The 23,953-nt window shown below is 47.0% G+C and overlaps 9 protein-coding genes across 9 annotated transcripts; 6 read left to right on the forward strand and 3 right to left on the reverse strand.

The window, feature by feature from the left end:
• Positions 1-126: 126 nt before the first annotated feature.
• On the forward strand, positions 127-2,466 carry V1513DRAFT_451107 (uncharacterized protein). The gene has a single exon (XM_066898918.1). The coding sequence runs from the start codon at positions 552-554 to the stop codon at positions 2,118-2,120; it is 1,569 nt and encodes a 522-aa protein (XP_066751636.1). The 5' UTR covers positions 127-551; the 3' UTR covers positions 2,121-2,466.
• A 1,467-nt stretch (positions 2,467-3,933) lies between these two features.
• V1513DRAFT_451108 (fungal-specific transcription factor domain-containing protein) lies at positions 3,934-7,264 on the forward strand. Its single transcript, XM_066898919.1, has 3 exons — positions 3,934-4,886; positions 4,938-5,425; positions 5,484-7,264. Exons 1-3 carry the CDS (start codon positions 4,375-4,377, stop codon positions 7,100-7,102), a joined length of 2,619 nt encoding a protein of 872 aa, XP_066751637.1. The 5' UTR covers positions 3,934-4,374; the 3' UTR covers positions 7,103-7,264.
• Positions 7,265-9,357: 2,093 nt separating this feature from the next.
• On the forward strand, positions 9,358-11,508 carry V1513DRAFT_451116 (uncharacterized protein). Its single transcript, XM_066898920.1, has one exon. The coding sequence runs from the start codon at positions 9,426-9,428 to the stop codon at positions 11,346-11,348; it is 1,923 nt and encodes a 640-aa protein (XP_066751638.1). The 5' UTR covers positions 9,358-9,425; the 3' UTR covers positions 11,349-11,508.
• V1513DRAFT_451118 (Longin-like domain-containing protein) lies at positions 11,389-12,522 on the reverse strand. The gene is made up of 4 exons (XM_066898921.1): positions 11,933-12,522; positions 11,799-11,876; positions 11,645-11,744; positions 11,389-11,594 (listed from the first exon to the last, which is right to left on the reverse strand). The coding sequence occupies exons 1-4, from the start codon at positions 12,274-12,276 to the stop codon at positions 11,532-11,534; spliced, it is 585 nt and encodes a 194-aa protein (XP_066751639.1). The 5' UTR covers positions 12,277-12,522; the 3' UTR covers positions 11,389-11,531.
• Positions 12,523-13,098: 576 nt separating this feature from the next.
• Positions 13,099-14,482, forward strand: V1513DRAFT_404430 (uncharacterized protein). Its single transcript, XM_066895583.1, has 2 exons — positions 13,099-13,189; positions 13,277-14,482. The coding sequence occupies exon 2, from the start codon at positions 13,447-13,449 to the stop codon at positions 14,161-14,163; it is 717 nt and encodes a 238-aa protein (XP_066751640.1). The 5' UTR covers positions 13,099-13,189; positions 13,277-13,446; the 3' UTR covers positions 14,164-14,482.
• Positions 14,483-15,012: 530 nt separating this feature from the next.
• Positions 15,013-16,059, reverse strand: V1513DRAFT_427191 (methylenetetrahydrofolate reductase; the record flags this gene model as incomplete). The annotated part of the gene is made up of 3 exons (XM_066896212.1): positions 15,013-15,615; positions 15,679-15,891; positions 15,973-16,059. The coding sequence occupies 3 exons, from the start codon at positions 16,057-16,059 to the stop codon at positions 15,013-15,015; spliced, it is 903 nt and encodes a 300-aa protein (XP_066751641.1).
• Positions 16,060-16,739: 680 nt separating this feature from the next.
• V1513DRAFT_466282 (uncharacterized protein) lies at positions 16,740-19,643 on the forward strand. The gene is made up of 2 exons (XM_066900070.1): positions 16,740-17,275; positions 17,328-19,643. Exons 1-2 carry the CDS (start codon positions 16,933-16,935, stop codon positions 19,469-19,471), a joined length of 2,487 nt encoding a protein of 828 aa, XP_066751642.1. The 5' UTR covers positions 16,740-16,932; the 3' UTR covers positions 19,472-19,643.
• On the reverse strand, positions 19,556-21,109 carry V1513DRAFT_208925 (uncharacterized protein). The gene is made up of 2 exons (XM_066894355.1): positions 20,333-21,109; positions 19,556-20,260 (listed from the first exon to the last, which is right to left on the reverse strand). The coding sequence occupies exons 1-2, from the start codon at positions 21,018-21,020 to the stop codon at positions 19,641-19,643; spliced, it is 1,308 nt and encodes a 435-aa protein (XP_066751643.1). The 5' UTR covers positions 21,021-21,109; the 3' UTR covers positions 19,556-19,640.
• Positions 21,110-22,603: 1,494 nt separating this feature from the next.
• Positions 22,604-23,853, forward strand: V1513DRAFT_460271 (uncharacterized protein; the record flags this gene model as incomplete). The annotated part of the gene is made up of 2 exons (XM_066899821.1): positions 22,604-23,295; positions 23,358-23,853. 2 exons carry the CDS (start codon positions 22,604-22,606, stop codon positions 23,851-23,853), a joined length of 1,188 nt encoding a protein of 395 aa, XP_066751644.1.
• Between the last annotated feature and the right edge of the window lie 100 nt (positions 23,854-23,953).

Here is a 23,953-nt window from a genome sequence, read left to right on the forward strand (position 1 = left end):
ATATATCGTGTAGTTAAACCGATCGCATTCGTAACTGCTGCATCCTCGGGTCCATCGGGGTGTACATACACGCAAATACGGAGTGAAGAACCTAATATATGGCTGGCACCTTACAAAAGCTGTAGGGACCGAGCGCCGCGTTGATGCATAATTTTGTCGAAACAACCAAAACGCAGTGCGCACCAGCACACACTTTCACATCGCCATCGTCGGCACCGTGCAACACAAGGATGGCAATCCGTTGAAAGAAACGTCAGTGTATACAGTACAGGATTCTTAGGGCCAAACAGGACTGCGCAATTGGGTATTCGGTGCAACAAAAAGTCCACGGAATCGGCGCCGGTGGCAGCGACGAGCAGAGCGAAGACGCCTGACATAGTGTTTTATCTCTGCGCAATTGGATCACACGATCCCGCGACCTGATTAGGACTACCGTGCTGCGCGAGTGTTTTGCGGAGGATAAAGCGGTGTATTTCTTTTGACGGCCCGGATCCTAAGCAGAGAAAGCATCTGCAGCTGCAGCAGGGCTTTGGCAATAGAGTTGGCATAGCATGTCTACGATCGATCGGGAGCACATGAAGTCGACTACTCCGAATGGCGGCATCAGGATCATGCGGCGCGAGACGCCGATAAATGATGCCGGCAGCGACACGAAATCGGAGGCGTCGAGTGTTACGAATGAGTCTGGTGCCGGGAATAGTAAAGATGGCAGCGGGAATGTGAAAATTGCCACGACTTTCGAAGAAAGGACTGCTGCGTATGAAGAAGCTCGGAAGCGAATATTCAAGGATTTCCCGGAATCGTCAGTCTCGGGATCAGATGATGAGAAGGACCGGGAGGATGAAGACGGCAAAGGGAGTAGTGCTGGCAACGCGCAGAGTGGGAACGATAGAAAGACGAGCAACAATTATGCGGCCGACGACGAAGATTTTCCTAGACGATCACAGTATGTTCCGCTCGGATCGGGGTATTATCAGGTCTACGATCGCAACACGTACACTCCACCACATGCGTACAATGGTGGCGTGACCGGTATTCCGACGCCTGGTCCGGCGATGACAAACAGCGCGCCAAACAATATGACGGGCTACGGCAATGATCATGCGTACAGTCAGTATGGCCGACCATATGTTGCTAGTGTGCCAAACGGACAGACAGGATACAACGTTCCCCGACCACAAGTCCCGCAGCAGCAGTACGCAGCATACTCGCAACAACCACAACAGCAAGCATATCAGCAAGGCACTGGGTCGCCATACCAACAGTACGGCCAGAATGGCTACCAAAGCCAGCCAGATTTTTACGGCGGTTTTGACGCGCAGAACGGTCAACGCCGGAACTACGGTCAGTACCAACAACCTGTGCAACAACAGCCTTACGGCGCACAGCGTCCGCCATATCTCGCACCGGTCTCGTCTGCACAACAAACCACATACGGAGCACCTTCATATCCGCAATATGCACAGCAGCAATTACAGGCGCAGTACACGGCCGCGCAGCAGCAGTTTTATATTCCTCCAGACCAGTTGCAACAGAGTGCCGCGTACAAATACCAACAGCAACAATTGCTACCGCGTTTTGGGTCCAATAGTCACACGTATCCGGCGCCACCACAGCAGCCGGCCGTGAGCCTGAATGCGACCCAACAGCCGCTGTATCAACAGATGCAGAACCTCAATATACGGCCAACCGCGAACGTACATCAGAGTAACAGTAACGCGAGTTTGAATAGCATGTCGAGTAACGGTAGTCATCAAGGGTTTAACAAGTATCCGCATAGCCAGATTCCTTTTCAGCAGAAGTATTATTCGCCAAAGCAGCAGTATGTGCAGTATGGCCAGCAGCCGTCTCAGCAACAACCCTATCAGCCGACACAGCAGACTCCAATGCGGCCCCAGTCGCAACCTACGAGTGTGCCGTGTATGACCAAACCGATGGCGTCGCAGGCGATACAGAGTAGCGAGAGTAAGACCGACACCGAAGGATCTGGAGCGAATGTGGACGATGCAGTCCATCAGGCGAAGGCAGAAGCTGATTCGGATAGCGCATCGGCAGAATCAATCCAGACAAATGTCGATGGTAAGCTTGATGCGGCGTCATTGTCGTCGGCTCCGCCGTGATCAATGTTGTCCATATCTTTGCGTTTTCTCTCTTTTTTTTTGGCGTTTTTTTATTGTCGATCTCATCTAGACAACACGAATCGTGTAAATATCACAAGAGACGGTCAAAGTCGGCGAAAATCATGTCAAGGATAGGAGTTCTAATTTTATTTTTTTATATAAATTTTGTATTTGTTTGTGTGTTTTATTACATTGTGATTGTGGTTATCTATCAAGTGATGGATTTTTACTGTTTCACTATGCATATAGTTAATATAGCATATGCTATGTTTATGTTTAGGATTCATTGTCCAAACATTGCGTAAAGACGTTACTAAGGAAACGGTCTATGCTGGGCCATGGGCAATAATAATCAAATGCGGTATTGGACGCGCGTTGGCCACGCTCGCTTACATTGCTCACAATTGAAAAATGAATCGTGCTCTGACAGCTGTCAAAATTATTGTTAAAAATTTACCAATTTACAGCGAAATTTTTTTTTCGGGGAGACGGCGGGTCAGCAAACTGCGCCAAACCTTTTTTTTAGGCAATGGCATGTGATTCTCTCGAACATTCCTCGAATGAATGACGCCAGTGAAATTTTAAGTATGCATAGGATGTGCAGATGATTTATTGGCATTGGCGCTAATATTTTTGTGATGAAGCCCTGTTGTGGTGAACAAATTATGCGTATGTTTTGCTCAGGCACTTTTATGAAACTTCTGTACGGCGTTCATCGTTGGATTGGCTCGTATTAGCCATACGGCGCACTATAGTATTCATTGACATAATCACGAGCACGAGCACACACCTCGTATATAGAAAAATGCAGCATAGCCACTGCAAACATGTCAGGTGGGTGGGTGGGCCACTAGTGGAAAGTCTTATCTCGACTCCAAAGAGATGTGGACAAATGAGGTAAGGTGCTAATTATTGTTGGACTTGACAGATCCTCGGTAGGCGGCTTATGCATATCTACCCCAGCTATGCTGTTTCGCACTGAACCCAACCTAAACGTTTCTCAGTAACTAATCGAAGGATAAATATTTTTTTGTATTTGCTTCCTTGCTTGCTGTCTAGCCGAGTGTAAGAAGACGGCAGTGTGGATATATCAACGACGAATGTTGTGGGGGGGGGGGGGGGCAAGGAACATGGCCGATATTTAGGCGATAACTTAAAATACTTTAACAGATTCATAGGGCTATTGGATCGACCGACCTGTCATTGCTGGCCTGTAATGGTGAATTAGAATTAGAATTAGATACCGATGACCAGCCGACTGTCAATCATTGTGGGCCGACAAAGTCAAATGTCTTCAAATTACCAATGTTCTATGACATCTGCGCAAAAATGCCTAGTGTTCGGCCCGTATAGAGTAATTGCGCCTCGCATTAAATGTAATAAAATATGTCCGCCAAGATTTGTATTTAGTGTCTTGGGTCGGCACAGAAAACACAGTCAAAGCTTTACTTACCATCGACCAAACTAGGCAGGGTGTTCCGTTGAGCGGCGAAGTGACGCCGTGCGTGGGCTTTGTGACTAAACATTAGATGCACAATAAAATAGTGAGGATAATGAGGACAGTTCCATGCACGATATTGAAGCTGTCAGAATGACGAGCCTTCTTTGGGCACTTTAGAACGAATTAAATTCAGCGTGGCAGTGCCGAGGCGGTGCAGGGACCTTAACTTTGGGTCCCCGTGGGCGCACTTGTGACGCTAAGCCCCCCTGACCTGATGTACCTTTCTGACCCGATATTCGATGATCGTCAAAGTTTTGTGCATAATAATGTTTATCACCATCTCTCTCCGCCGCCTCTCCGCGCCTTTCGGCGACCTGTGCCCCTGCCCTTCAAACAAAAAAGGCACGAGAGTCTGCTCACGGTTCGTGCGCAGCGGAAAACTGCAAGATTGTCTTCCAACGGCTGACCCATTTTGCCTTTTACCCACCACACGTCTTCACTTCCGGTAACAGTGTGTGTCTACGTATTATATTAGTCGAATTTCTCCCCTCCCTTCTTTTCCCCTCCTTCCGGCTCGTCTCTACGCCATTCACTACCTATCTGCATCCTGGCCTCCCATTTAATCCACCATCTCTTCGAAACCAGATTTACGGCAGACCTGGTAGTGCCGTCATTCCTTCATATACCACAGTGAAGTCCTTCCACGTTCCCCCTGATACGTCTTTGAAATTCAAGTTGGTCGACTATACCGCGTACTCAGACCCCGCACCAGCATTCACCGATTGGAATATCCCGAACGAGACCCCACCGCGCATGAGCGAGAGCCGGCGTACTGCAGGCATACCATCGCCATTGTCGGCAACATCTGCCGGCCCTTCGACAGAGCCTCGACTTAATGCCTCCGACCGCATGCCCCGGTCGTTGTTGTTGCCAACCTCGTCATCATCAAAGAAATTTGAACCAAGTAACAGTTTTGGGTTTGCATCTAATATCGATCCGAATCGAGCCGTCCTAAGCGATATGAATGGCGATGTACATGCAGCAATGGCGACTCCTGCAACCATAGCAATGTGCGGACGAGCATCCGTCCATAGTTCGGTTAGTACAGAGAGCGGCGGGTCGGACGGCGATAGAAATAGCGTGGCATATGCGCCATTGACCCCCGACACTCCGCCGTTTCCGTCAGAAGACAAAGAGTCAACCTTGCCAAAGATAGAGCCAGACGAAAAGAGTAATAAGAAAAGCACTGGTGACAAAAAAAAAGATAGCAAGGAAGATGTAGTCCGAAGACGAACTCGAACTGGCTGTCTAACTTGCCGCAAAAGGTAAATCTTTATTCTCTGAGACGCTGCCCGTTACCTACTCACATGTTACAGGCGAATCAAATGCGACGAGGGCAAACCAAAGTGCTCAAACTGCACCAAATCTCGTCGCGTCTGTGAAGGCTATGGCCCACGAGTCGACTTGCGGTCTCCGTACTTCAAAGTCCGATCGATAGTGCCTCTGCAGAACGACCATAATAATTATGCTGCATTGATGGCTAATGGCATCAATCCATATGCGCCTTACATATCTCCGCAGTTCCCATCGTTCGGCGCGCCAATGCATCCTGACCATCTATACGCCGCGTCGAATTACTACGCTGCTGCTGCCACTGCCGCTGCTGCAGGCGCACCATATCCTGATCCCGCGATGTATCCGCCAATGCCATACATGCCTATGGGATATCTACCAGGACCATGGGCAACGCCAGGAGGACCTATTATCATGCAGCCGGTCGCTACGATGACAGCGGATCCGATGACATCACAGGTACTGCCAACTCCTGATTCTGGAATGCCATTGCCTGCGCAGTCGTATCCTTGTATGTTTTTAAACCTGAATGGTGATTCTTCGGCCTTGCGGGTATTAATACATTTTAGACTGGATAAATTTTGTACCTCTACCGCAACACTCGCAGTCGGCAATGCCAGAGTCTTTACAGTCGAGGGTGTCTCTAGGCGAGGACGTGGAATTCTACAGCGCAGGGCCCGATCTTACGGTCCCCGAGCATATAGTGGCAGACCTTTTTGCTCCCCCCTCCTCACAGACACACACTGTCAGTATTTTATCCCAGAGCGCCATGCAGGGTTTATCAATTAATCCCAACGAGACGCTGACTACATATCGCCCAGGTCCGATGAAATCGCCGCTCATGCATGCTGACGCGCAGCGCATGTTTCGGCACTTTGTTCACGTTCTCGCGCACCAGATCTCATTGTTTGAGCGGCACGCCCCACGACCGGAACTCATTACTGTGCGAAGGATGAAGCACAGCTCGACAAATTTATGGACGTACGACATCCCGATGATGGCGCTAACTTGCCCCTCGCTCCTGCATGCGATCCTGGCACTATCAGCCCTACATATCTCAGGCATGTCGGGCGTTTCATCAGCGGCGGGTGCGTCCCACCAGCATGCTTCATTACTGCACTACCACCTCGCGATCCGCCGTCTTGCGCGCGCATTACACGACCGGAGGACGAATCTCTACGGTGCAACGGATTTACCGGTGTTTGCTGCCAGTCTTGTGCTAGCGTTTTACGAGACCACGATAGGAGAACATGATAACTGGGCCAGACATTTACATGGTGCGAGCGACCTGATTCAAAGCTTCGACAAGCGCTCATTCATCGAAGATCTCGATATCGTAGTGGAGGATGATCTCGCTGCGAGCGAGCACAAATCTACACAAGCCGACCGCGCAGCACAGAGCCAACGGCGTGCCGAGGCAGTGCTCCGTCTCGACCTGCTTTACTTCTATCTTCGCATGGAAATAATGCACTCTCTTGTGTCCGACACCGCGCCGTTCCTCCAGACGAGTTTCTGGGACATGGTACCTTGTCGTGGCACGCAAAATTCCTCGTTGTGGAAGTGGGACTCTTTTTTGAAGCGAGGAGTTTTGGTCGCGGATTTCATTGTGAGGGAAAGTGGGCGGAAGAGGGGGTTCACCTCCGCGCTTGGCGTCGATGCTTCACAGTCGCAGTGGAACTTGTTGTTCGCTTCTATGGAGGCTGGTGAGAGTGAGTTTCTGGAGCACACGAAAGCTGTGGAGGCCGGGAGTTGCGTATCACCGTTTGGTCCCGTGATTCGATATGTGGGTGTGCAAGATGCAGTCGTGAGGATGTATTATCTAATGCTACGAATCCTGTTATTGCGCAATCATCCGCATTGGACGAGCAAACCTGCATATAAAGGCGGGCTTGCGAATATCATGGATGTGGCGGATAAAGCGGGACCACTGTGCGCTTTGATCGGGAGATTGATTGGAGGTATTACACAGGCGACGGCACCAGGTCCAGGCGCGAGCTCAGCAGTATGGGTATCGCTCACGATGCCACTATTGTACGCTGGTGCCCAACTCCGTGACGAACGACAACAACAATGGGCACAATCAGTACTAGAACAAGCATGTGACCGGACCGGATGGCGCACGGCTTTCATGATTAAAGCGGGATTGGCGCGGATCTGGCATGGGCATGAAAGAGTGACCGGAGTTTGAATTTGTTGTATTTTAGTGGGTTTGTGGAGTTTAATATGGGATAATAAAACCTGGCTTCGGATATGTTAGTTACTTGTAATAATTACGTGTAATATTAATAGTATGATGTAAGAGGTTTGTACTAGTATAGTTTGGACGAGAAAAAAAAACCACTATTTTGCCCATTAAAGTAGACTGCAGCTTAACATTAATGGTAGCGTGATTTAGAAAACGTACGTCTGAGATTAGCTAGCGAATGGTTTTCTTTGTTGCGTAACTCATTCTAAATTCTGCGCACGAGCCCTGGCGCCATCAACTGACGTGTACCGTTTGTAGCCAAGGAATGCATAAATATATATATATATATATATATATATATACTGAGATGCAACGTACTCGCAGAATGCAAAGTTTCCAGTGTAATCTCGATTTTAACTCGCAGTAAAAAAAAAAAACGTTCCTTCGATCCAGTGCCTCTCAACATACAATACATTACCCAGCATCGTTATTCATGGCACATAATTGAGTGAGCAGTAGATCATGATTGCGCCTCCATATTGTATATTACCACGGTTGTTGCAGGTAGGACATGCGCTGTTTGATGAAAGCCTGCTAGGTTGATATTATTATATTACATTCCATGATATTACTCTTTCTACACTTTAATTGGTGGCTTGAGATGACAGGTAAGACAATTGCATTGTCTACGGTGTTTTAACCATCGGCGCCAGACCCGGGTGGTCTATTTTATTGATCGGGCCATTGTGACTTGACTGACCAACAGTCGGTGATAACTGAACTAAACCGTCGCAGTCAATATTATCTCTCGCGGTTTTTTGTGGTCACAAAAGTCTCGTTCCTCCGATCGGTTGGAAAAAATGTCTGATCTGGGTCAGCCTTGTGATACAGTCATCTTGCTATCGGGTCGGATTTGTCCCTTACACAATATCCCTGCACAGCCGCGCAATGAAAAGCTAATCAGCCACGTTTTGAGGCTGGGAATTAGCCTCAGTTAGTTGACAACTGCCCAACAATTTTAAGAAGGTCTGACCACCAAAAACTGGACCCAAACTGGAGCCTGAGCCTAATTTAATGGGCCAAAAAAAATAAAAAAATAAAAAAACCTTGTCAGCCCCCACCATAAAACAAAAAGCCTCGCTTAGATGACATTTATCGTTCGTTCGTTATTGGTTTGGGTTTTTTTATGCATCAAAGGAACCACATCAGCTGATATGCTAAATTTATACATAAAATTCATTCAGATATTATTATGCTAAATTTAAACATTCCCCCCCCTTTTCCCCCCGGGGTTGACTTGTGCAAATACGATTCGCGAAAAAGAGTTACTAGCTAGTTAGGGAATTCTCATGAACGACTTTTTGATTTAATAATAATAGCCACTGACTACACCAATCCTATTTTCGATGACAACGTTACTTGATCAAAATCCGTCAGCAGATTACATCTACAGTACTTAATTGAAGCACTGACATTAAAGTATGATACCCTTCTTCTAAAAGTTCTTTCAGGGGATTCACCCGTTCTCGTTAAAGTTTCCTGGTTTTCTTTTTTTCCCAAGCCACGTCTGATGGTAACTAAGTTAAAGATAAATTTTTTCTTTTTCCACGAGAAATCGAGTGTGTGGTCTTGTCTCGTCTCCAACAGGAAAAGATAAACCCGTGATGCCGAGTATCAACTCAGAGCCGCTGTCTACGCAAGCGTTTTCTGGTAATCAAATTTATACACTTTGTTACCGCGAATTGTCAATTACATCGTCATCGAATGGGCAGCACTAGTTTATCGAACGAATTGTTCGTAGAATTCTTCTTAGAGACACACCCACCAGGCCGCCAACAATGTGCCGTCAAACTGTCCTCTAGGACCCTCGCGTTGAGAATCGTTTCGTACGTTGGTGCAAATCATAATGCGAACATTCGATCGTGGTCCTGCTTTATTACCGTGGGTTTGCCGTACAAATTGTCAAAAGCCGGAATATTGCTTCATAATACCTATTCTTATACGATGCTGGCATGAATCAAGTGTACGCCCACCCACCCACACCAATACCATCCTATTCAATTCGCACTAGTTATCCTTAAAGTTGTACATAATATATCAAAATGTCACTCCTTGTGCAGTAATTAATTATCTCACTACTTTCTTATATGCCAGACTTTGTGTCTTTGCGCAACTACCCAAACCTACTAGTCCACAAACTTTAAATTGCTGTAAACCAAACTAATAATGACGTTTTCTTTCTAGTCCATCACCAGCCGCTCAAAAACACAACAATATCCAGCAATAGTTTTTCTTTGTTTTGTTTTGGACCAACAATTTATTTACAATGTCATCATCTACGAGATCTATTTCAGCTCCCGGCAATCCGGCGAAATATTTTTACACTCCGTCGACGAAACTGACCCCGACGACTCGCGCAGACATTTCGACCGCCTTGCTTGATTTACTCGCTCGATTAGACGTCCACAGAGAACAGCGATCCACTTCCGCTACCGAGCACCACCCCGAGCCGAGCGGCGAAGTTGACAATGTGGATCATCAAGCCGACGGTAAAAAGAAGACCACGTCCGAGATTTCAAACAAAGCCAAAAAGCAGCAAGTTCGCAAGGACAGGAAGCAGCAACAACTCCAAACCCAGCAGCAACGACAACAGCACCAGCAACAATCGCTTGTCTCGTCCGATCCGGCCATATTTGCTAAACCTGCTCCACGCACGCAATTCTGGTTCGAGAAGTATCTGTGGTTCGTGTCAAGTGACGGGTACCTCGTCCTCACCGGCCGCTATTCGCAGCAGTCGGCGTTGCTGCTCACGCGCCATTTATCCGAGCACGATGTGGTTGTTTCAGCACTGTCGTCGTCATCGAGCTTAGTTGTGGTTAAGAATCATTTGAAAGTAGCCGTAGTCCCGCCCAGCACACTGTCCCAGGCCGCCACGCTCGCGCTCTCGACGTCGGTGGCATGGGATAACAACGGTTTAGTGGAAGCGTGGTGGTGTCGCGCGGGCGCAGTCGCCGTCGATACGAATGTCGAGGAGGCGTTGAAGGCGGGCGGCGCAAGTGGGGATGCTGCGGACGTGGACTTCAGGTTCGAGGTTACGGTCAACGACAAGATGAAAATGCCGATCGGAGCCCCGAATTTGGTAATGGGATTCGGCATTCTTTTCTTGGTCGACGAAGAGAGTGCTGGAAGGCGTGGGCGACTACGCCTGGCGGATGACAGCGCTGTTGCTTCCTACAAGCCCGCCGAAACAGGGGACGAAATGGAAGACAGAGGTCCGGATCAAGATGGACAACTGGCAAATGACGCATTGGAGGACGAGGCGCAAGACGACGAGGAAGAACCTAACATTCTTCCACAGTCAAGTAGCTCCGATGCGTCTGACAATTCGGATCAGGAATCAGCATCATCGGGAGAGAGCGATGAGAACAGTACTCCGTCAATGGTGTCTTCGATCTTGTCCACCCCACGCTCGGGATCACCAGCACCATCTTCTCTCCCACGCGGCAAGAGATCCAAGCTCAAGAAGATATCGACAAAGTACGCAGACCAGGACGACGAAGACCGAGCTCTTCGCATGAAATTACTGGGATCAACTAAGTCGGAACAGCGACAATTACTCGAACAAGACCGCCTTGCTCGTCGTGCCGCACGTGAGCAAGAACTTATGGACCAAAAGCGCAAGGAGGAAGAAGCTGCTTTGCAGAACCGTGTACGCAGAAAGGAAGCCACTGAAACTCAGCGAGTACCTGTGCGCGCAGATGTATTACTGGCCAACGATGCCGACGAAATAGCGGAGATTGTGCCATATGATCGACTTGTCGCTCGACCATCTCGTGAGGACAATCTTCTCGCCGCGGTACCGATTTGTGCGCCGTGGCCGGCTTTGCACAAGGTTAAATATAAAGTCAAATTACTTCCTGGTGTCGGAAAGCGTGGAAAGACACTTAAGAAATGCCAGCAGTATTTTGTAGGTGGCATGGGCTCGCTGGTCGATAAGAATAGTCGAGATATGGAGCGATGCTGGCCCAAGGAAATATTTTTGATTGGTGCATTGACCGACGCTGAGGTCACGCTACCAGTTGGGGTTGCCAAGTTTAGAGCAGCAATTCCAAATGCGACCGGTGGTGGACAATCGGCAAAGAAGAGTGGTGGTACTACTAGTGGCATCAAGAATGCGAAGACTGCGCAGCAATTGCAGACCCAATCGCACGGAAAATCAAAGTCATCCAAGAAAAAATCCGCAAAGTAGTAAAACATTGGGTTTACGAATCTTTCTTTGTATATAATAATAAGTTGCATAGTTTGGGCGGTTGTATTGATTGATTATCAGATGTACATTTGTCACATTACAGAACAATATAGAGTCACACGTGTAGATCTAGGTCGACTAAAAAAGGCTGGAAACGAACATGAAAACAAATGAAACAGTAATTTACAATGCCTGTTTTAACCTCTCCGCAAGCTTTTCCTTCGCCATCTGATACGCATTCATGAGCTAGGTGCAATTTGTCAGTATGTGCCTTTTCAAAAATTGAAACTACGTACACCTTGTTCACTCAGGTCAAGATTCTTCACGCTGGAGTCGTATGCTGGCGGTCTTGATATTCGAGTGGAAATAACAGTAGGGTCCGTTTCCAGAATGATGCTACAGATATGCACGTCAGTGATTGTTGCGCCTTGCGAAAAGAGTGCAACGTACCCATCGTCGATAGTCTCGTCAACTGCCAATGACACGAGATCGTAGTTGTCAATGATAGTCCGCTTGTCCAGGGAATGCCTAAGTTCCGTCAGCAACCTCGCAGGACTTCGCTTCAACTCTTCACATTTGCATACTTCAGTAGAATCTCCAGCGAGTCCCGTAGAGCTAACACTACCTGATAGAGCATGGTCTCATTCTCATTTAATCCGCCTACTACATAAATAATGACGTCCACAACTTCCTTGTACACGACGACATGATTGTCAAACAAGATGATATCTGTACCCTGCTTATGCGTTTTGTCAAACAATCCCTTCTCGAATGCCCGCTGCTCTTTGATTGTCGGGTACTGGCTCGCGTACTGGTTGTTTGGATATGGGTGCGGTGGCTGATAGTACTTTGTCAGGATCCGATGTGAATCGTTGTCGAGAATCAACACCGCATCAACGGTGAACAGTGAGACATTAGCTTGCGACATTACTGTATCTTGTACAAATCCGGATTTGCTCCTGCACAAATGAAATGATGAGTCGTGGGGCCATTACTTTGTCGAGGCAAACGTCAAATTAGTAACCTACCTTAACAAACAACGTCGATAATCAAAACAATTGGTCAATCTCGCATAAATACGCTATCTCCAGTTTCCAATGCTCACAATATACTACAGGCAGGACAAAGCAAGTGTTAATGTGACAGCTGACGACAACGTCTATTCCGACAAGTCCCTCCAATTTGTCCTCCTTAAGCTCTTCATAGAAGATGCTGCGGTTCCGACGCCCCAACAACCCTAACCCTTAGAAACTTTGTAGTCTGCGTAGATATGCCGTAAACCTGCGCTTGTTGCATAAATCTGCGATTGTGCTAGCCACAGGCGCACCGCACATCACGCGGCTGGGCTGCGTCACGAGATTGGGAGGAAATGGCGGGACAAGTGGCTGGGTGTACAGCTGCAATGTTGGCTTGCAGTCTTTGCCAGGGTCCATCCATCCAGCCTCCCCAATGCTGCTTATGAGCGAATGGCTCTTGCCGGGCAATATGAGCGTGTTCTGCTGCGGAATTATGGGCCCATCTCAGCCCCCCTGGCGCGTTAATGCATCCTGATATGTCGAAGGCAGCTCCAACCAGCCAGCCTCCACGACAGAAACACACTACCCGAGTCCGCGACCAAAATCCGTACACGGTATGAGCGTCCCACTACAGGTCTGATGCCAGCCTTCGCCGGCTGGCATCAAATCATCTGCACTGTCTACTTTTTCTCCTTCTTAATCTCCTGTCCTCGCTCGCTCGCTCGCTCGCCCGCACAACCCCATAATCACACTTTCCACAATTTTTTGCAAGGCTCATTTTGTTTCTTATACGCCCTATCTTCTATCCAACGGGATCAAAACCCGGTAAGTTATATATCCGCTTCCTTCTCGTTAGTGTAGCAAGCCTAGTGTGGCTAAGTTCGTGGAAGTATCGTGCGGCTTACGTTCCAGTCGAATGCTAATATTAGCCGTGTGCAGCACGCTCGAATTCCACACGCCCTCGTCTTGCACGCCGATTGTCGATTTCCAGTTCTTTCTCTCCAACTTTTTTCGCTTTTTTCCAATCTTGATTTCCATTTGAGAAGTACGCGATAGGAGAGTACCCACGACAGCCCGCAGCAATGGTACTGCTAACGCGTCTCGGTATCGCGTTCACGGCCTTGTTTGGTCTGATCCTCACACTGTCTGTCGCGCTTGTCGCGCTGCAACGTCGACGGCGACAACGACATTCACCGTCGCCGTACGCAATCCAGAATACCTATGCGTCGAGCTTGAGTGTTAATTCACCTGGCGCGGGAAAGGCGTGGCTACTGCCAATTTCGATGAGGGATGTCATATGCGTTGAAGACAAGCGCTACGCGTCCTGTAGCAGTATATCGCTCGAGTCGTGCACGCCTTCTTCAACGCGTTCTCTTGCTGTCAGTGACAGTTTTCGGAGTAATGAAAAGAGAAGCGCGAGTGAGACCTGGAAGATTGTTATGGGGAAAGTGCGAGCCCTACTGAGGGCGAAGCGAGCGAACACGGTACAGGTGCCGGAAATTCGGATTACGTTTCCTGACGAATTGGCTCAGGATGACGAGGAGACGCTCTATTATGCTACTATCTCAGAAACCGGCAATACCCCTGATGAGAGTGAGAAACCTCAACAGCAAGTCATGCAGGGCAGACGGAAACCACGCATAGTGGTTGTTCAAATGTCGGAGTCTGGCTCCGGTGCTGCGTTTGTGAGAGACTTGGTCGAAGACGAGCAAGCCGAAATCAGCATGTACGGAAAGACCGCCCCATGCCACTTAGAAAATGTCGATTTGGATACTGTAGGCAGATTACGCGAAAAGTAGTATTGCCTAGCGAAAGAAAAGAAACGAAACATTTGCATTTGGTGTAATAGTCTTGCTATTTTGGTCAACCGAATTGGATTTACCCACGGCTTCTATGTATTATTATGCATTCTTATTGTGTATTGTTAGTTTGGATTCGGAGGGTGCATCGGTAGCGGGTTGGCTTTGTTATTATATGTGAACCTAAGATTATGGAAGAAGCTGGAAATATCAAACAATTACGTTTTGCATACTTCCTTGGTTAGTTTCGTGTGCAATGCGCGGCATAAATGGGGCAAACTATACGATCAAACGAATAATATATTATTAAGCATATTAAATCCGGCTTCTCTGTTGAAAGAAGCAAGATGATGGCCGTTCCCTTATCACTCCGTAACTACCCTACCAGATCAAAAAATAAAGACAGAATGTAATAGAACATTGAGAAGACCCATTTCGCAGACCCTCATACAAGACATTTGGTGATACATAATATTAAACGATGTAAATTGTAAACTAAAAAGAAGCATCGCACGCTTGTCGGGTTGCGAAGCATAACGAAATATTTACACTGAAAAGGCTTCGATGCCGTAAAAATGAATTCCAGGTCTCACTATGTGAAAGTGCGACAGAAGAAGACAAGAAACAATGCAGAGATTAATCCATAAAGTTTCAATAAACCATGGAAATGCTTTTGTTGAAAAAGACATAACTTTTGTGCGCGGTCTATATCGCCCAGAAGAAAACAGCCATACCGGAACAAAACGAACAAATCACATAAAAAGCAAAAAAAACCCAGCAATACAACTTTAAACGACTATGATAAAGAATAACGAAATGGCGCATTCGACATTCGCTTAGTTAGTATTCTTAGTTTCGCAAAAGACCCAAACGCTCGAGAATCACTCTGGTGGACTTCTCGAGGTTCATGGTGTAAAAGTGCAAGTGATATATATGACCCTTCTCAATGATTGCCTTGCACATGTCCGACACCAATTCGGCACCGACTTCCCGGACGGCCGCGTCGTCGTCCTTGACTCGTTCAAGTGCCAACATGAACTCCGGAGGCACGTTGATCTCGCACCACTTAGCTCGTCTTACGAAGCTAGCATAATTGGAAATCGGCATGATACCGGGGACGATCGGAGCAGTTATTCCTTTCTCTCTGCATTTGTCCACCCAGTCCAGGAAATGATCGACGTCATAGAACATCTGAGTAATGACAAAGGACGCCCCGGCATCCAACTTTTCCTTCAAATGATCTATGAGTACCTCGTGATCGTGTTCCTCAGGGTGACCCTCAGGGTAGCCTGCAACACCAATCTCAAAGTAGTCGTCGTATTGCTCGCGAATATAGGACACCAAGTCGCGGGCATATAAGAAACCTCCTACAGTGGCTTCCCACTTCTCGTTTTCGAGTGGCGGATCGCCTCGGAGTGCCAAAATGCATCGGCAGCCTCCATTATATGCTTCCTACTATGACATTAGCCCCTTCAAATTTTTGCCGTATTGCTATTTTATTACAGACGGACATACCAGTAATGCCTGGTCAATTGCCTCGCGCGACATTCCGGTGCAAGTCAAATGCATGCAGGTAGACAAACCATAAGCCTTGTTCACCTTTGCAATCATCTCCGTGGTCGTCGCAACGCCCTGTCGAGAGGTACCTCCAGCGTTCCAGGTCACATCTGCAAACAATGGATGCAGATCCTTCATGCGGTCTATTCTATCGTACAAATTCTGAACGCCCTGTACAACATTTTACTCATTAGCATTAATTCGTAAGCGCGTGACGCAGCCGACTGCGCAGAAGCCGGTAATAGGACGTACCTGCGCGGTCTTAGGGACAAAGTACTCGAATGAGAAACTGGACACCTCATTGCGTAAGTTGTCTTGCAAAACTTCGGATACCCTCATGCCGAATAATCACTGATATTTGTATCAAATTCCGAGCTACTGTAGCCGCCGTTGTCGTATGTCAGTTCGGAAGCAATTTGTGACGATTGGCACGAAGAAAAAGCTAAAGCCAATCCCTGGATATGGCCTCACTAAAACCACTATCGAAGTGGGCCTCACCAAAAAATTCCGAAGGAGCGACTAAGAAGTAAACCACCCTGCAAGAAGCAAATAAACTGCCGGTATATATGTTTTCTTCCGAATGGTGGTTGCGACCTGTGAAAGCAGAGCTAGGTCAAGTAGTGTGGCAAGGGTGTGTTCGACAACAAAGCAGCGTGAAAAAAATGGCCGTTGCTTTGGGGGCAGGCCGCCTCGAAAAGATCCGCGTTCACATTTACAGCTGATTATTGTTTAGCGTCGGCTACACATGTGCAGTGTGGCAGGTAGGGTTACTATTACCCTACTAAAGCACTATCTGTATGTACATATCATACTAACAAGAATAGTGGTGGCCGAACAAAGTCTAGCCTAACAAAACTTTGTCACAAATGCCTTTCGTTGGTCAAAATAAGCACCACATTCAAAAAGCGGCAATTATCTGCCAGTTTTGTAAAGCCGCGGTCGTTAAGTTCTCAGTTGTGGTACAGGCCCCTCGAAAATTCCTTCAAGATCTAATCTTCAAACCTCCCAAAATGGGCAGACAAAATATTTGGCAAACTCCTAAAGTACCGGCAGCAGCACCGATGTCCAGACGAAAACATACAGTTGCTTACAACACATTATCTCTGAGGCACAAAATGCAAGCCTGAAAGGAACTAGATTTATAATCAGTATGCTCGGAAAGCAATACGTGAGCACCAAACGTCGCGGATCAGAGTAGGGATCGACTGGAAGATGCTTTTAAGGCATCTGCAGTTAGTTAGAAATCTGGGTTCTAGAGCGCGGCCTCCAGTACTCACTGCTTACTACTTTTATGGCAGTGGGTCATTACTGCCACCAAGCTGGCAGAGAAGACCTTATGCCTCTGCGCCACTTCGCATGCGACCTAAAGTTCGACCTGACCCCACCAATCCTCAACACCTTGCGCATACCATCCCTTCAGATTCGGAGCAACTCGAGGTCGAGCACTCAGAACTCAATAACCAGTTACTTGCGGACTTGACTCCTCTGAAAGAGCATGAGAGTTTGGATGGACTGCTGTATGATAATCAAGATGTGTCGGTTAAGGATCCCTTCGGTACGTGAAATTGCCATCAAATGAATGTGCGATAATGCTGAGTCGAGATTAGGCTTATATGAATATTTTCAAAGTCAAGCCACCAAAAATGCAATTGACCCCTCTCTGCCGCAGACGAACTCTGCGGTAGATCAGCTGCTGGAGGCTTTTGAGCCAAGTGCGGTTCATCAGTTCATAATTGACTCTATCGAGCAGGCTAAGGAATCACGCGAACATTGGAGCGATTTACGGACCGTTTTTGAGTATATGCAAACAAATAATAGCGATGCAGCGATTGTCGTATCAGCTAAGTTATCTATGGAAGCCTTTACGGACTTGTTTACGATTTCATCGCGCTTGTCCAATGGCAGAGAATTCTCTTGCATGACGAGATTGATTGGAGACGTCTTCTATATGGCGAACAAGGTGCGCCCTATTTCTGAGCAGCAACTCTCTCAGCAGCTTGACATGCGCTACATTTTAGCTCTCGCGGATGATAATGACGTGAATAATGCAATTCGTTTATGGCATGCTCGAAAGGCAGAACTGTCGGAAGAATATCGATGGTGGGAGTTAGGTGTCGAGCTGTATCTTAAGCGATCTGATATAGAAGGTGCGCTAGGTGCGGCGCGAGAGTTGATGAATAAATTTGGTCGGATCTCCACTTATGCGCGCATGATTCTCTTTATCAAGTTTTGCCAAATGGGACAGCTGGAGCTCGCTGAGGGAGTGTATCATGAGATGATTGCTAGATTCATCGAAATACATAGTAGAGTCGAGGAGCGCGACAAAAGGGACAAGATGAAACAAAATCTCATTAGGACTTTGGTCAAATGTGTTCGCGCTGCGCTGGACTCTGGTCACACGAGTCTAGGCTATGAAATTATCAACAAGATTGAGGAGTTGGGTGGCAAAACTGATGGAAATATTTCTCTTATGATCATGGATCATCTTACGCGGAATGCGATTAACCAAGTTCTTGACGATGCGCAGATACACAACCGCAGAGTAGGTCCGTCGACTGAAGTGATTGCATGGATTGGCAAGGTGGTCAAACAATCGCTGGCAGATTTCCCCGAAGCCGAGAGAAGTCAAGAGTTTTATCGTGTCCTGCTTAACCGCTTTTGTGAGTTGCGACTGGTCGACGAGCTGGTATTCCTCTTTCGAAGGATGATGGACGTCGGGGTTAAACCTACTACTTTCAATGTCCAATCACTGCTGCGAGTATTGCTTGAAAAAAATAGGCTTGAAGACGCACGGAAAATATTGAAGGTTATGGAGATCGTTAGGGAGCATGAATTACAGGGTCTCTCCATTGACAATCTTCCCATTACGCCACCGATTGCGGAGCATTATGGACTATTCCTGCAATACTACGCTAGGCGAAAACAGCCACAACGGTCTAGGGAAGTGATTGCACGCATGCAGGAATTGAAAATAAAGCCGTCTACAACCATTTTTAATGCCATAATGGCCGACGCTTTTCACAAGTATGATTTTGGCAAAGTGTGGTCTACATTCTTGATGATCCAGTCGTCAGCGTCTGAGGGTGCGCATCCAGATGCGCATACATATCAACTGCTTTGGCGATCAATGGACCGTTATCTGCGTGTGCGGGCTCGACTATACGCGCGGCATACTGCCACGAAGCGGCGCGCAGAGCTTAACAAGAAATTGTCAGGTGATTCTGACGGAATTCCACTTGACAATATGCGAGAAGTATTAGTCGGGATGATGAATAACAGCAAGTGGAAACCCAGCTTGGATGTGTATGTTTACGTTATACGCGCGCTATTTTTCTCAGAAGATGTTATGGCTGGGCTTTGCGTGCTAGAAATTTGCTGGCGAGTCCACCAATTCAAAATGTCTGAAGAAATTGCGATGATAGTGATTGACAATCTCTCGGCGATCGTGTTAAACCCTCGCTTGGGATTCAACAAAAAAAACGTATTCAGTCCAGCTGTTGAAAGAGAAAATTTTGAACAGCCACCAAGTACTTTACACCCATCCGACAAAAAGAGTTTTCTCAAATCGATCATTGTCGGCGACTTGTTACAATTGTGCCTCAATCGCGAGAACTCACATGACGTTAATTGGGACGATCTCATTAAGTTAGTGTTTCTTTGGATCAATAAGGTGTCTTTCGAGACCAATATTATCGTATATCAAAACGATCTTCAATGCCTCAGGAAGCTTCTAGGATTAGATGATGCATAACGAAGCCATGTGTATCTCTCTGTACATTCAATTTGTAAATATCTAGACCGTCGGAATTTGTTGAAAGTGAAGTTGTGATATTTCGAACGGTTGGTGTGTACTATAGGGGCAGGCGTCTTGTATCTTTCACATATTGTATATATCAATGCCAATATCCAGTATATAATTACTATTCATGATCCTCCTCGGTTAGTCCAGGACAATTCTGATCCAGATCTACTGGGTCTTCATATTTACATCCGCACCAAAAACAGTAGTAATACTTTTGCCGCAAGTATTGCAAAACTACCTCCAATTTTTTAGCTGACTCTAAACTGTTGAAGGTCTCTAATTCCTCGTCCATATAATCCTCAGGAACAAACTCCTCCACTCGTGATTCCAGGTTTACTGGCTCATCAGCATCTACCGAACTCGGCCGATCTAGAATTCGACTGCGTAAACGTTTCTCATAATCAGCATTTTGTCTCTCAACAACAACTTCTCGCCATAAAAAGTTCACGCTGCGAAGCATCGGTACATCCAACTCCTTATATTCTCTACTATTCGGTCCCGCGCTGGCACTGTTATGTGAATACAGAATTGATTCGAGTCGTGGATCAATCGAGATGTCAAGCTCCTGGCATATATTCTGAGCTTCACGAAGTTGTCCTAATATTTTCTTTTCAAGTTGTTCCTCGCGCTTTCGATCGATGAATGACTGTTTCTCTGCTTGCGCCATCTCTTGCGCTCGCTTGGCTTCGGATTGGATTTGTTCACGATGTGCCGAAGCCATACCGATACCACCGCGACCTAGATTTTCGTTATTATCGATGATTCTCATGAACGGAAATTAAATGGCAAAATTAATTTTGAAAATTGTACCGTATTTAAGAACCGGTCGCAAAGGCTCGTGCCGCACATCATCGCCGGTTTTTCCAAGACCCTGTCCGGGAATGAACCCCATTTTCTTCATTATTGCTAATGCAATGTTATCATCACCACTACTTTCTTCCACGTCTTTAGCTTTTTCGTCAGCAGCGAACAGTGACGTGTCGAGACCGCGTTCCAATTTCTCTCGTTGCACGACCAACGGAGGACGTGCAATTGATTTCGCTTCTTGCTCCCTAAGAGCGCGTTTCCGCCGTTCATAATATGTTGTGTCAGATACATGTTTCTGCGGCAAATCTGGAATTATCATTTTCATGTAATCTTCTTCTTCTGACGAATCGTCCTTGTTGCGGTTCGCACTAGACTCAGGCGGCGAATCGTTTTGGTTATCTTTGGCCTCATCCAGTTTCTGGTCTGGGACAAATATGGGCCGATATCGTTGAACACCTTGAGTACCGTTCACTTTGTCACCGTGTCCTTCCTCATCTATCTCATCTGTAACTTGGCCCACCGGATTCTCGTCCTTGCGATGGCGTTCTTCCCCACGTTTCCTCCTATCGTCGCTGTCGTTGTCATCGAAGAGTGACCGCCTTGCAATTAGCTTCTGTCGCTTTTGCGGTCTTGAGAACTGAATCTGCATATCGTCGGCTATCCTGAATGACTGGCACGGTGATATTCGCATACTATTCGTAACCAATCGTAAACTGTACGTAGCAGGTTCCGATCACCGACAATTATTTGGGCTTAGGGTTTTGTCAACCCACCCTGGACCTTGCACGGTTTAGGTATAACGGTAATGGCAATCATGTGACCATCGAATAGTCATATTCCCGCTCTAAATCTAAGTTATAGGTACGGACATTATTGCACGTCATTTTGCGGTATTTGGACTTGGCTTTTGATTTGTTGCAGCAATGCAGGTAATTTGGACCTATATACTATATGACGCTCTTTGTTTGCTTTGGCCTGGAGTCGCTGAATAGCTACTTGATTTCTTTCCAGTATCGATATTTTCTCGGAGCTTGCGAGACATCCAATCGTGTGGTTTTGCCGACGGATTTTACTTTGGGAGTTCCTCCTAATTAATGTCTGTGAATTCATTCGCTTTGTCGTTGCTCCCATAGCAGCTGATCCAAGGTAGATTCACCGCGTTCTGAACTCGCCGCATCTTCACTACATCATTCACCGCAATTACTCCCTGTTTCTTAAGGTCTGCGCGCTACTACTGCTAACTGGGAGGTCCGGGACCAGGGAATAATGATATTCGCGTTCTACACTGGTAGCAGCACGGTACCAAATATACATACGTAACAAATCAACTGCGACAGCGGCATCTGAACAACCATTCCTCCGGGCCAGTAGGTGGCTTGGCTGCAAGAATGAGCTAGTTAGAGGCTGCGAGGATGATGTGGTGTCTGCATAAATTTTTAGTTTTATTGTTACTCGCTAGAGAGTACTGTAACAATCCAAGAAGTGGCTTGCAAACACAATGGTGAGTTTATCAGAAGCTTCGATGTCAACTGAACCCTTACTTATTAGAGCACGATATCTACCTGGAGTTGATAGGCGCAGGCGCACATGGAGATTAAGAGCCAATGATAAGCAACTCCTTATCGCTGTTGGGTGGGGCGCAATCGAAAATCGGTATATCTGACGCTAGTCCCGAAGAGGGATAGGATAAATTCTAACCTCAATCGACATGGCCTTGTTTCGCGTTCAGGGCAAAGTTTGCGCTAACCGGACTGGGTTAGTGCAATATTTTCTACACCGCACGCATGTGTGCGGGCAGCGCGCATAGTGGCCGCGTATCTGTGGTCTCTTCTCTGAGCCCCGGGAACCGCGCTGAATCAAATTTTGATCATACAAAATAATACTTTGAATGACTGTCCGCTTACTGTAGGGCCGCGTTATCAGCCTTCGCTCATCACTCTCTCTGCCATCTTCCCTCCCCCTTGCTGTCCAGTGTTCAAAAATTTCCCTCCTTTTTCCTTTCTATTGTATTTGCATGCATTTCTATTCGTAATTGAGTAATTGCTCAGTCAATTGGACCAATAGAAGTGCATTTGTATTTATCGGCACGGTTTATATCTCCTACGAGACGACATTGTTTCATCGAATCCTGGGATATTATGGCTTCTCAAACTCGACAGCAACTATAAAGAATCACACTAGCATTTCTATATTTCAGTAATTATACTCGCTCTTCTCGTCTTCGACACCTTTTGTCTTCTCTATTTTCAACCGGTGCATTTCCACATCTCCAACATGCCAAGAACGTCACATAATTTCATGTCAACCACTGGCGTATTAGTCGCAACATTATTCCTCGTGGAGTCAGTAACAGCAGGCTCAGGAGCACCGTCGATGCTATTTTTCAAACGCGGCGCAACTGCAGAGGGCGCTTCAAGGTTATCATTTCTGGAAAATGACAAATTCAAGGAGCCACCATTATTGCAGAACGGCCATAATGAATTTATAAGCGACGTGCGGCGGCGATTGTCGTTTGAATTGGACGAGAGCAGGATCGCGTATTGGTTAACAGGACTTTCAAATGCGACTGTCGAGACTGACGACGTATTTGAGATGGATGTCGAAGTAGATGCAGAAAATGGGGCGCAATATGAACGGAGTTGTATCACCGCTAAGAACGATATCGCTTCTGATAGCATACCACGGCCTAGTAGGACCAGTGTGTATGCCGACAGACCATGGAGCGGGAAAGAGATTGTCTTGGATGAGATGCAAATTGAGAGCGTCATGTGCCGAGTGCCTATTGAGACGGGAGGAACAGCGAACGCTGAGTGCGAAGTAGATGATCACGAAGAGCCTGTTTTGGAGAGGAAAGTGGTAACTGCGAGTGGTAGCCGAGCAATTGTAGGTGGGCGAGCAAGTCGCGATACCAGGTTTCGGAGAAATCCGCGGCCCACTAGCGGTGTTCGTCCAACTTCGAGCGAATTGTATGTTGAAGTTGTATTGTATTTATCAATGGAATGGTATGAGCTAACCTTTACGGCTACAGACTGGACGACAGCCCACAGAAAGACGTTCACTTTGGCTCAATGGCTACTGTTGCACCACGGTCGCCGTCCAACAAGAAAGGCCACAACCGTCCGCACGCCCCGCGGATAACGAGTTCTCCTTTAGCAGATGCACATCTGGAGGGTTCGCATGCTTATGACACAACTGATGAATCTGCAGTCGTCTTCGACAAAGACTCGGTAGTTCTAATGAAAATCTACGGTATCATGGAGTCTGTAAGCGACACTCTCGATGAGCGGTTATCAGACTCTGGAATCGCTGAAAAATTGCGAGAATTACCAGCACTGTGGGAACATTATTCAAATCAGGCCCACGCATACTTGAAGTCGCCGAGTAGTCAATCGCTAGGACAACGGGGATCTCTAACCATTCGCACTCCATGGACTGCGGCGCGGCTGTTATTGGCGGACTGGATCGACCGGTACCCTGCCGCAATTATGCTTCTCGGTCTACTTTTAATTATGTGTCTTTTATAAGTTTTTTCGTTACGAATAATAAAAGCTATTCGAAAGGTGTGTTTACACTAATAATTTCTAATGTGTATATTTATCAGGCAATTTCTGGGAGGTATCATGA

The sequence above is a fragment of the Lipomyces chichibuensis genome (genome assembly GCF_038497645.1).
Source record: "Lipomyces chichibuensis strain CBS 12929 unplaced genomic scaffold V1513scaffold_38, whole genome shotgun sequence".
Classification (NCBI taxonomy): Eukaryota; Fungi; Ascomycota; class Lipomycetes; order Lipomycetales; family Lipomycetaceae; genus Lipomyces; species Lipomyces chichibuensis.